Here is a 13016-nt window from a genome sequence, read left to right as displayed (position 1 = left end):
ATTGGCATAAGAAGGTCAAGGCATCACTTTCCCTACTAATGCAGATATATATTCATCTATCTATATACATGTGTACAAATATGTACACATACCTGTGTGTGTGTATATATATATATATATGTATATATATATATACGCATGATATAATATATGCATACATGTATAGCTTTAGATCCAGTTGTTACTTAAAAATGGACATTTTTAAGGGTCATATTAATCAGATGACTTACTGAAGCAGGACCTGCTCTGAAGCATGTGATAAAAAATCTCACATAGAGGTTGTTCAGTGAATGGAATGGAGCTGCAGGTGCATTGGACATGAAGGATGGTCCCAAAGGTGCCAATATAAGCAGCTTTGCATTTATCATCTGCTGAGCAAGTTATATCTTCCTTATTGAAGGTATTAATGCAAGTTTCATCATAATAGCATTTTTCAGTGACACTCTGCCAACATCTTGACTGAAATGTTTCATAGCGGCTTCTGGTAAAAAAGGTCAAGAACAGTTATTAGTTATTCACATTAATTCAGCTCAATTCAACCAACCAATCAGTAATTATTTATTAAATACCTACTGTGTTCCAGGCACTATACTGATAAATAGTGAAAGGTATGTGAAAGGCACTGTATTAGATGCTGGTGATGAAAAAGGGAAAAAAAAAAAAACATTCCCCAACCTTAAGAACTCACATTCTACTTAGGGAAACAATTTACGTATGGATGATTTTCCAAAATTGGACCTCTGATGTCATTGGTGTAAGAAGGTCAAGGGGTCATGCTCCCTACTAATGAAGATTAGTTGTTCAGTCCTGTCTGACTCTTTGGGGTTTTCCTGGCCTGGAAACTGGAGTGGTTTGCCATTTCCTTATTCAGCTTATTATACAAATGAGGCAACTGAGGCAAACAGGGTTAAATGACTTGCCCTGGGTCACACAGTTAGTTTCTGAGGTCAGATTTAGACTCAGAAAGATATCTTCTTGGCTCCAAGCTCTGCAATCTATCCACTGTGCCACCTAGCTACCAATGTTGATTAATACCTGATCTCAATTCATCTGCTCTGAGAGCTGACTGCATTAGAGAAATAAGTATTTAACTAACTTGTCCAGGCTCACACAACCAGCAATTAAAAGAGCTGCATATTTTTAATCCAGGCCTTCTTGACTCAAAAATAAACTCTATATCCACCAAGCCCCACTATAAGATTAGGTAAAATACATATGAAGGAATTGAAAAGTAATTTTCAGTAGGGAGGGCAACAAATTGTGGGTTGGATGGGGATTAGACTAGACCTCAAGTAGGAAGGAGCATTTGAGCTGAGCCTTGAAGGCACTTAGAGATTCCAAGAATCTTAGAGGAAGAAGTGGAGAATTCCAGGCATGGAAATAATCTGAAAATAAAATATTAGGTGAGAGGAAGACTAAGTAGTCCAGTTTAACTTGAATGGAGTAGAAGAGTAGTCAGGGAGTAATACAAAAATTTTATTTTTGTACCACTAGGTTTGTACAAAAATAACTTATTTTTCCTCAAAACTAGTAGTCTAAAATCGAATGCAAAATTCTCAGAACTTCCTATAATGCAAACTGAAGGTAAAGTTGTATAAGAATACCTTCAATAGGAAAAGAAAAAAGATGAGATTCTATTTTTGCTTAAACATAGATATTAATTCTCATTAATTTCAACTTCAGTTGTGAATTCATTTGCTGAATGAAGATTTATGGTATGACACTAATTATGTCTGGCAACACTACTCTTACAGTAATCAAGGAGTCATGTTTTCATTGGGTGAGTTTGGTCCAAGTCACTTAACCCAAATTTCCCATTGACGAAAAGTGAATGATGGGCAATTTCCTTTTTTTGGACTCCAGGGTCGCAATAAAAATTGATAAAGTATTTCCAAGACTCCTAGAACATTCTAATTAAAAGCAGTCTTAAAAAAAATCATCAGAATAAAAGATTTTTAGTTTCTTCACTGTTTTTGTTTGCTTTTTAAACATAGGTGTTTAGTATGTACTTTGTTGATTGTTCATTTTTTAAGAGAATCCATAACATTATGGGGAGAGGTTTTGACTTGTGCATGAATTGGATTTAAATGAGGTAGAGGTGATGATCTACTATAAAGAACATTTTGAAAATATGATTGATTTTTATAGCAATCTACATAATTTTACTCCAATTACTTTTTTGAAACATTCATGACAAAATAGCATTTCTTTTATAAATTTCATCAACAACATAGAACTGTATCTTAATATTTATATCTAAATTAATTTCTAGCCTATTTTTAGCAAGTTATCAAAAAATTACTACATGCCTCCTGGGTACATAGCTCTTGGTTATCTATCTTGATATTATTAATCTCTTTAAAGGAATATGCCACAAGGATAGTACCCTCCATTATCTGGGAGTGTCCTTTACTTAATCTTCATATTTTAAATAGCCTTTAATTGACCTTCTCCAAAAAGTAATTAAAATATGTTGCAAATTGTAGTTTGGCACACAAATTTAAAATATAACCTCAAAAATTCCCAAAGTATTCAGTGCTGGAGGTCAGCTAGGTGGCACAGTGGATAGAACACCAGACTTTCAGCTAGGAAGACTCATCTTCCTGAGTTCAAATGTGGCCTCAGACACTTAACTAGCTGTGTGGTCCTGGGCAAGTCATTTAACCTTGTTTGCCTCATTTTCTTCATCATCAAATGTGCTCGAGAAGGACACTGCAAACCACTACAGTGACTTTTCCAGGAAAATCCCAAACAGGGTCTTGAAAAATCAGATATGACTGAAAAGATGGAACAAAAACAATAAAATTCAATGCTACAGAAGAAACACCTTCTTTAGCACAGATATTTGTCTATCTATCTATCTATCCATCTATCATCTATCTACCTATCTGTCTGTCTGTCTATCATCTATCTTATCTGTCTATCTCTCTCTATCTGTCTCTCTGTCTATCATTTATCTTGTCTATCTATCTATCTATTTATCTATCATCTATCTATCTTTCTATCTAATTTCTGAGCTGGTGGGTAAATTCTCCCTCTTCTCCCTTACTCTATAGTTCTAAGCCCTCTTTGTCCCTTTTCTCTTTCACTCTGAGTAAGATGTGGTCTTTTGTCTTAGTAAAGGAGTTTTGATTCTATTTGCACTCATCTCCTCTATTTAATCATCTTTTTCTTCTTTTCAGTTTCAATTCTTCCTTCATTGCTTTTCTCCTTGATAGTTCTCTCCCTTCTTCCATTTTTACTCTTTTATCCACTGACTCCTTACATTCTGTCTATAACTGAAGTTCAACCCTTCTCCCTCTTATTGGAAATTTTTTTCCCATGTATCCTTATTTATCTTTGTTCCCTTTCAGTGTCTAGGACAATAGTAACCTTTCAGTTTTCAATTTTGTAAATAATAAAATGATTGCAAAATGTTAAATTATATCTATAGTATGTTTTATTTTAGATACCAGGTAATCAAATCATGATTTTTTCTCATTTAGATGGAAGCAGTGAATTTCCTTTCCTTGATACTAGGTATTACTTATTACCTTGTCTCTACTTTGTTATTACAACAGCAACTCGATTGTTTCCACTTTGCCAGAAGGAAGTTCCAGCTTTCCTCAAAGTGCAATAAATGTGGCATGAAGAAAAAATAAACTATGTTCAATTTAAAAGAAATATTAAGCCTTTGCAAAAGGCAACTAATGGTGCTAACAGAGAAGTGTCATTATGATTCCAATTTTCAAGAGATCCCCTTATACCAGGGACTGCTTATGGTTGGAAAAATATGCACTTGGCTGTCCTGACCATATATTCAGGAACAAAATGATTCCTTCCCTACATAGTTTAAACAACAATGATGCTCCCTTATGTAAATACATCCTTAAATTGTGCTTTTCTCTTGAAGTTTCTGGTTCTTAGCAATTAACTTCCCCCATCTGTTGGGTTTCCCACCAGAAAGAAGGAGGATATGTACTGCCACCAGGCTCCTATCTCCTCCTTTATTATACTTTGCCAGTTTGTTACTTAACTAGTTATTGTACTTTATTGTACAAGACCAGTTTGAGAGAATGTTATCTTTAGAAAGTGACAAAGACCCCCATAGCAAATTAGAAAGCTTAGTTGTGTTTTTACATCTAGTGGAAGATTTACTATCATAAAAGTGCCCATGAAAGAAATGTAATTGTACAGTACTTTTCGACCTAAACCCTGAAGGGCATTAAACCCTCACTTCATTTAAAAGGTCTCCTGTTACTCTGTCTTGGCAGCAGGAGTCCCAGCTGCTATTTTCATTCCCAGTTGTATTTTAAAGGACCCAGTTTGTACCCAGTAATTGAAAATATAGCATCCAGATTGATGTATGGTTATTTGAGGTACTGATTCAGGATCTGTTATAGTATCAGAGAGCTGAAGGACTGCCGATTGACACCTGTTCTTATATAGCCTAATAAAAGTGGTTTCATTCATTAAGAAGTCATTTCTTGTCCCCATATTATTTAAGCATAAACTGTATTTGGCAGTTTATCAAGCTAATACATATATCTATTTGGTTTCCTATTCCTGGCCCAGTGAGGGTGAATTGATTCTCCTCATCTCTACTCTTTTTTCAGTATCCATTTAATATACCTACTGCTGGTAAATATCTCCTACTGAGCCTTTTGGAGAAAAGGAAAGACACTCATATCTTCTTTCCATTTTCTTTCAATTTCCCACTTCCTTCCTTGGAAGCTGGATCAGACCATATTAAATAATCTGGGACTTCTTCAGGTCTTTAAATAGTTTTTTGATGAAAAGAATTAGGGGTAGAGGTGGCACCTTTTGCAGAGACTTGAAACACAAAAAGAATTGGAGAGTGGTCAACTCCACCTCAGTAGTAAAGATACATATTTCTACTACATTTTCAAAGTATTTTCCTCAAATTAACCCTGTGAAGTAGCTAATGCAAATTCCTATTTGGAATCTGAATACAAATCTCCCATCTGCTATGTAATACTTCTTTCACTTTTGGCAAGCCATTTCACCTGGATGTGCCTCAGTTTCTTTAAAGGTAAAATTTGGACTAGATGACATCTAAGGGTCTTTTGCACCTAGAACCCCTGTTTTGTGTGCCTGATTCGATTAGATTTCTTTGACAAATGTGTTGAAAGTTTGAAAATCCCACTTTACTGCTTTCAACTTTAAGATTTTGGGAATAATCGATGAATAAGGGTACAAATCTGAAAAAATAATTGATTTTCCAAGTATTCACTCCCTTAGGGAGAATATATATCATTTGAAGTACTTCAGATGACTTGACAACGCCGATAGCAACAACTATGACTTGGCACTGAGAATTGAAACAATGAGAATGGAAAAAAATGATTTTATCACTTTTAAATGAGTTTGTAACCTAAGGGGCATTTTCCCCAATGAATAGAAGAAACTATGCAGCCAGTAATGGGAGTCACACCCATTTAAAGACACTTATTAATGTGACGAAGTAGATTTTTTAAAAATCATGAATATGAGAAGTGTCAGATTTTCATCAATTCTAAAGAATCAGGATGTCACTCTGACACCTGTTTAGTTTATACAAATTAGGTGTCATCATTTTCTATTCCACTTTCCTTTATCTACCTCTGACAGAATAAAATCTAATGTTAGATTTGTAGCCGCAAAAGGGGCACTTAAATGGAATACTTTTAGTCTGGTTCATATGAATGAACAAAATGCTAGGGTTAAATCAGGCTACATGGATAGAGTAAGGTGGAAGTGTCAAAAACTTTTCCTTGACACTCCCAGGACCCAACTAGATTAAAATGTAATTGTGAAATATTTAACAAAATCAACATAAATACAATAAAACATACATAAAATTATATTTTAAAACTAAGTTAGCATGTAGACTGTAGGGAGCCATATTTTGAGTTTAGTGTCAAATTCTATTTGAATTTGACACCATTGGAATAATGGTGTTCATCCTTCATTTTTGAACAGGACCAATGACATAGTGATGTCTTGACTTGCATGTGCATTGGATTTAAATTAAGCAGAGTTGAACAAAGTCATCAGCCATGCTGTTTTTTCTTGAGTCATAAAAGTCCAGTGGCAGGACAAAAGTCAAGATTATTGGAAATGGCCCTCCTGGATGTAGTGAAAGGCTGTGGTGTCTTTCATGCCTGACCAACCTCTAAGCGCTCCCTAGCACTCCTTTCAGTCACCTTGTGGCCATTGGAACAAATTATTCTCCATCACGCATTCTGCCAGAAAAAGTCTTCACGTGCTTGGGATGTCTCCTTAACTCAATGACAGGTTTGAGGCCTATTGGTTACCCTCACCCTGGTATGGCCCATTTGCCAAGATGGTTGGAGCCATAGGAGAGAATTGGGTGAAGGTGGACATCAAAGACGGATGAGCAGTCCTGAAAAGGACTCATCTGAAATCAGAGGTGCTAGCCTTCCCTGAACAACCCATGCACCCTAAGGAACAGATATATGGTCAGGGCTAGGAAGAGGATTTGTAAAAGGAATTACCTTCCCTAGGGGCTAAGCAATAAGAAACATATCAGTGAGGAGGTAGTCAGGTTGGGAAGAGGTCACAGGCAGCAAAAATATGAATGGAACATTCCCCATATACCTGTGAAACCTTTGATGATTTAGTGTCCCCTTTTTTGTATTCCCTAAATCATAGTCAGAAGCTGGGTCCCCAGGTAGCCAAGGCTCCCAGTTCCAAAATTATAGGTCATGAGTACCCAGTGGAGCATTTGCCTTCAATAGTCATCCAAAGGACATGATTTAGCTGATTTCAAAGATACTTACTAAGGAAGCAATGTACTTTTAGTACCACTTTTAGCACAACATATTTCCTTCATTAATCTGGGATGTATTCTTCTAGAAATGCATTCAATGTCAGTAAGGAGTAAGCATTGAGATACAGTGCACAAGTAAAGATGCACAACCTTTAGGAGCACAGTGGCCCAGGCAACTAACCATCACCACTTCAGGGCCCAATGTCCTCTCTATTCTAATGCCTGTCTGCTCCTCATGCTTAGCACAACACCTGGTACACAGGCTGCTAAAACAATACTTATTGACTGACTGCTGAACAGGTCATTCTTCTGGGCTCCCTAGGCTCTGCTGAAGCTAAATTCCAAAATAACTAGGCTACTTCTCTCTTTTCTCGATTCACAGACAACACACTTTTCAGAATTGTCTCCTGCCTCACCTCCCAGCTTTGCTTCTTATTGAAGGAGTTGTGTCCAGCTGGAAAATGTCCTGGTCAATAGGGGTGAATGGGTTCAGTGAGAGTGAGAAAAATACTCCCTCCCTCTAGAATTGAGAATCTTTTTATTCTAAAGTACTAATTTCTTCCACATTTGACTCTGCTCTGCTACCAGAGTCACATTCCACAGAGCCATCCCTGCTCTCCATCAACTCCTTGAAGAATGTGTCTCACTTATTTAAGGACCACCTCGGGTATAAACAATCCTTGACTAACAAATGGCTGGCTGATCTCTCATTACATCAATAGGTCAGAGAGCTTCATACATCATAATGGGATAGTAAAGTATTTAAGCATCTTTGTATTTTTTTAAGACCTAACACATTATTGCTTTTGTTACTTAATTTTTGTAGTTTTCTCAACTTGTTTGTACAGAAATCAAGTGATCAAAAGCATTCTTGTCAACTCACTTGAACCTTACGCCCTATCACCCAGCTAAGTAGTGAACTGATACAGTTCTGGACTTTGGGTCAGGAAGACCTGAGTTCAAATCCAGTCTTATGCATTTAATAACTGTGTGACCCAAGACAAGCCATTTAACTTTTGTTTGCTCCAGTTTTCTCACCTGTAAAAAAAGGGGATAATACTGGCAACTACCTTTGAGGGCTATTATGAGAATTAAACAGGATAACAACTGCAAAACTCTTTGCAAATTTTAAAGCGTTTTATAACTGCTTGTTGTTTTTACATTGCTAATTCAAATGCATTGATTGTAAAATTTAGAACTAAAAAAGGTCTGAAAAATGATTTAGTCCAACTGTTTCATTTTTCAGCAAAGACATAGAATCCTAAGGTAATAGATTTAGAGCTGGAAGAACACAATTTAATTTAATCAATCAACAATCATTTATTTAGTACCTACTGTGTTACAGACATCATGAAAGGTGATGGGTACACAGAAACAAGAATGAAATACTACCACTTCTCAAGGAGTTTACATTTCACTGGACAAGATGTCACGTCTACATATATTCATATGAAGTACATTCAAAATGAGTACAAGATTAATTTGGAAGGGACTCTGGCTACTTGGACCACTAGAAATGGTTTCCTGTAACAATATATTGGCTGAGTTTTGAATGACTCTTGGCATTCTAGGAGGTGGGGATGAGTCATTCTGTGAATGGGGGACAGTTTGTGCAAAGTCACAGAGACAGGAATTAGAATGTCATATATGAGAAATAGCAGGAAGGGCAATTTAGCTGAAGTATAATGCGTGAAAGCAGTAATGCATAATAAGACTGGAAAGGTAGCTGGACACCAAATTGCTAGGATGAAAATGCATAACAATAATACTAGTTGTTAGCTACTGAGTCAACTTTTTGAATGTTAAATTGCATTTTGCATAACACTATGTATCTATATTTGAATATATAGATATATCCATACGTGCACATACATATATTATGTCTAAATCATACAATTATGTAGAATATATACATACGCATCTTATATGTTTATATAATATATACATATACATATTGGTGGTGCAGTGGATAGGGTTGCTAGGTCTGAAGTCAGGCAGACCCATCTTCATGAGTGTAAGTCTGACCTCAGAAATCTATTGGCTGAATGACCCTAGGTAAATCATTTAACACTGTTTGCCCCAATTACCTAATCTGTAAAATGAGCTGGAGAAGCAAATGGCAAACCATTCTAGTATCTTTGCCAAGAAAACCCCAAATAGAGTCATGCAGAGCTGGACATGACTGAAAAACAACTGAACAATTATGCATGCTTTTATATATAATATATTAAATAATGTATATGGGTGTTTATATGTGAATATCCACATATGTATGTGTACATGCAGTGTGTCTATATTTCCACACATATACATATACACACATATATGTATATATACATATATATACATACATACATAGTACTGGTAAATAATTTATGTAGATTCAGATTTCCCATAGAATTAGTCATATTGTTACAGTACTTTTCTTTGTCCTTTTCGTTTTTGGTTTTATTTTGTCTTTTGCTAAGTACTGTGGCTGGGTTAACCAGATCATGTGTTAAGACTGAACAGTAACAAATAAAATATCAGATTAAAAAATTAGGAAGACATTCTTTTAGTTACCTGCATATTTCATCATCTCGACAGCTGTGAATTACATCAAGGCATGATGGGGGTGGAACTACTTTCACGGCACACGAATTGCTACGAAGAACGTCTTTGGACTTCTGACAAGGTAGATCGGTTGGAGCACAGTCACACAAAGCCAACATCTGGCCAGTGTTAAAAGGTATGTTTTGATAGAAGAAGCGGATTGCTGCTTGGCACTGTGTCAGATTGCATGGTCTTCCAGATGTTGAACAAGCCTTAAGGTACAGAGCCAACTGTTTGTTACACCTTACATCTCCAACACAAACCTGTGCTGCTTCCAAACATGACCAAATCCCTTGGAATCCTAAAAGCAGAAATATGCTCATATTGTAGGAAGATAAGTAGGCATCTACACATGGAACACCTAGAAAATACTGTGAGGAGTCTAGAAATGAAATACTAGTGCATTACTAACTGGGTTTCAGCAACTGCTACTGGGCTTTAGAGAAAGTAGGAATTTGCTGTGAGAGGCAGCATGGTGTAGTACAGAAAGGGCCAGCTTTGAAGACAGGAAGTCCTGGGTTCTGATTCTGCCTCAAATACACAATAGCTCTGTGACCAAGGGTGAGGCATTTAACCTTTTTAATGGTTTCAGACAACTCTTTAAAGCCCTCCATTAAATAGAGTATGCTATTTTCATGTTGGGATGTTTACAAAGCATTGAAACCTCATATTTACAACAACAACAACAACAAGAAAGCAATAAGGATTTAATAATAATCAAGGAGTGAATAATTTTAATATTTATTTCCTGTTCACTTTGCTTTTGGGGAGATATAATAGGAGAGGAGCAAGAACAGTTCTGGATTTCATGAAACAACCCAGAACATAAATTTCTCAGATGAATGACAAAGGGCAAGGAGTCATCACATTTCCTTTTGATAATACAGTAATGATAATAAATTGAATTGTTTGAAAAATATTTAACACATATTATTTCATTGCCCACAGTAGAATCATAGGACTATGAAATCATAATTCGGTACTGGAAGAAACCTCTCAGACCTTCTAATCCAACACCCTCATTTTATAGAAAGAGAGGTTAAAAGATTCACTCAATGCCACATGGGTCATAAATTTCAGAGTGATTATTTGAATTCAGATCCTGGGAATTCAATTTCAGAACTTTTTCCACTGTGAAACTGTATCATTTCAATTTACTGATGAGGACTGAGATTCAAATAACTTAAAAAGTTAATGTGTTTGTATATACATATATGTCCTTGAAAATATATTTTGGTGTGATATACAGAGAGGGAGAGAGAAAGATGTATCTGTAAATCATATTTAAAATATTTGGTTTGTTGATGGTATTGTTTATAATAATAAAAATATTGAATAATTACAGAATGTGGGACATACTGTTAACTCATAATTCTTACCATGATAAGGAAGAGTAGTTCCATCCCATTGCAATTTAATAGGTTTATTAATATAATCTATGAGGAAAGAAACACAATTATTATTGAAAATTTCCCTACATGTAATTGGTACATATGGTCCAAAATTATTAACACAGACCTTTTTAAAAATAGTTAACAATTAACAAAAGTGGCAACTCCAAGAAATTAGGTTTTAAACCTATAAATCCAGAATAAGATTTGAGCCAAGAATAGAGCAAAAAAAAAGCCCAACCAAAAAACTCAACACAGTTTGGGCTATTGTTGAAGCTATTTCATCATCATTGCCTATTAAGCAGAGGAACGAATGTTAGTGACTGAGTCTTGTATTTCAACATAAACAATGGCTTCGTTGGCTTTTCTGAACCAAATTAACCTTCCTTTATAGTTTGGATTCTCTAGAAGTGTAATTTAGACTATATTGTCTTCTCAAATTAGTCTAAAAAAGGTTTATGCATTGAAGCAATGGTATCTTAGAGTTTTGGAGCTGAAAAGGATCTCTGATATTATGTAGTCCAATCTCCCTTACAATGTGATCTCTCCCTCTATAATATTCCCCTCAAGATGGCAGTCATTGTAAGACAAAGAGTGCTAGATTTAAAATTCAGGAGCAAGTCACTTTACCTCTCTGGGACACAGTTTCCTCATTTGTAAAATGAAAGAGTTACAGTAATTGATCTCCAGGATACTAACTAAATTCTATGCAATGTACTTCCAGAGATGAGGAGTTCATTGCCTCATAAATAATCCATTCCATTTTTGAACTGCCTAAACTATTGGAAAATTCTTGAGTTGAAACCTGACTCCCTTTTACTGAGCTAATATCTTCCAGTCATTATTACTAGTTATGTCCTCAAAATCTTAAAACTTGCCTAATCCCTTTTCCACATATTTGACTAACTGCCAAATATTTGAAGATACCTATCTATCATGTGTTCCATCAGTTTTCTCTTCTCTCCAGTCTTTTCAGCTATTACCCGTGAAACTTGTTTTCAAGACTTCTTATGCTGGCTACCTTTAGTTGGACATTTTGTAGTTTCTTTTTTTAGTTTTCTTTTTTTCGCTTTTAAGTTATGCAATAAAACAAGCATTTCCATAACACAACATAATAAAAAAGATGATTGCACAGGAAAATGCAAATCTACTATGTACAATCTGCTAGTCCTTTTAAATATATAGTAAAGTTATAATGTAATTTTTTCCTCCTTTTCCCCCTTCCACAATCATTTTAAAGTGTGATGCCCAGAACTGGAAACAACAGTTCATATTTGGTCTGAGTTCAATATAATCCAAGATGTTATGTTGACTGTATTATGTTTTACTCTTATTGAACTTATTGTTAACTCAAATCAACATCTTTGTACCCCCTCTACTCTCCACCAAAGGTGATGTCAAGCTAGGTATCCTTCATCCTGTTTGTATGTAATGGATATTTTCAACTGAAATATACCTCTTAAAATATGCTTCTTAAAATTAAATTGTTACCTTTTGAGAAGCCCACTGTTTCAAACTATTGAGATTTTTCTGTTAATACAACTCTGAATTTTAGAGATATTCTTTCTTCTTTGTTCTCCTAACTTTCTGTATGGTCCTTCTCAATCTTCATTCCTGGGTCATCAATCATATCATACCCAACGTTCTGTTCTGGGTTCTCTTCTTTCTGTACACTCACATTTTTTTTAACCTCATTAGCTCCTATGTGTTTAAATAACATTTCTCTGCAGATGATTCCCAAGTCTTAGAAAAACTTAAAACCCTATATAAATACCATCATCATCATCATTGTCTCAAATTGTGCCTGTCATACATTTTTAACCTGGTGTGCTCTAGGCATCTCAAATTCAACAAGTCTAACAAAACTCATCAAGGCTGCCATTTTCCAGAATTCTTCTTTTGAGAATGCCACCATCCTTCCAGTCACATAAGTTTGTCACCTGTGAGTCATTGTCTTCATTCTTACTTCATTCATCCATGCTCTTCTCTCTCCATACCATGTGTCCAATCACTTTCCAAGTCTCATTGTCTCTATCTCTACCTCTTTCACATCAAACTTCTCTCTAATCACAGGAACATCACATTAATTTAGATTCCTGTCAGCTTTCATTTGGACAGGTCAATAGATTCCTCATTGGTCTTCATGCCTCATGTCTCCAATCTCTACAGTCCATCATTCCACAAAACTACCAAAGAGATATGCCTAAAACTCAGGAATTTGACCATGGAACTCTCCTACCCAGCTCCAATGACTCCCTATT

At 35.6% G+C, this 13016-nt stretch overlaps 1 protein-coding gene across 1 annotated transcript in view; it reads right to left on the bottom strand.

The window, feature by feature from the left end:
- Positions 1-213: 213 nt before the first annotated feature.
- The window catches only part of LOC140522811 (GDNF family receptor alpha-like), a 30853-nt gene continuing 18050 nt past the window's right edge, over positions 214-13016 (bottom strand). The window contains exons 4-6 of the mRNA XM_072638056.1: positions 10744-10800; positions 9335-9665; positions 214-481 (exon numbers count right to left, since the gene is read on the bottom strand). Of these exons, the coding sequence (XP_072494157.1) occupies positions 214-481; positions 9335-9665; positions 10744-10800 (656 nt within the window). The remainder of the gene's footprint in view (positions 482-9334; positions 9666-10743; positions 10801-13016) is intronic.

Source organism: Notamacropus eugenii, chromosome 2 (assembly GCF_028372415.1).
Source record: "Notamacropus eugenii isolate mMacEug1 chromosome 2, mMacEug1.pri_v2, whole genome shotgun sequence".
Lineage (NCBI taxonomy): Eukaryota > Metazoa > Chordata > Mammalia > Diprotodontia > Macropodidae > Notamacropus > Notamacropus eugenii.
The sequence above is the reverse complement of the archived record's forward strand: the minus strand, read 5'-3'. Positions and strand labels throughout refer to the sequence as shown.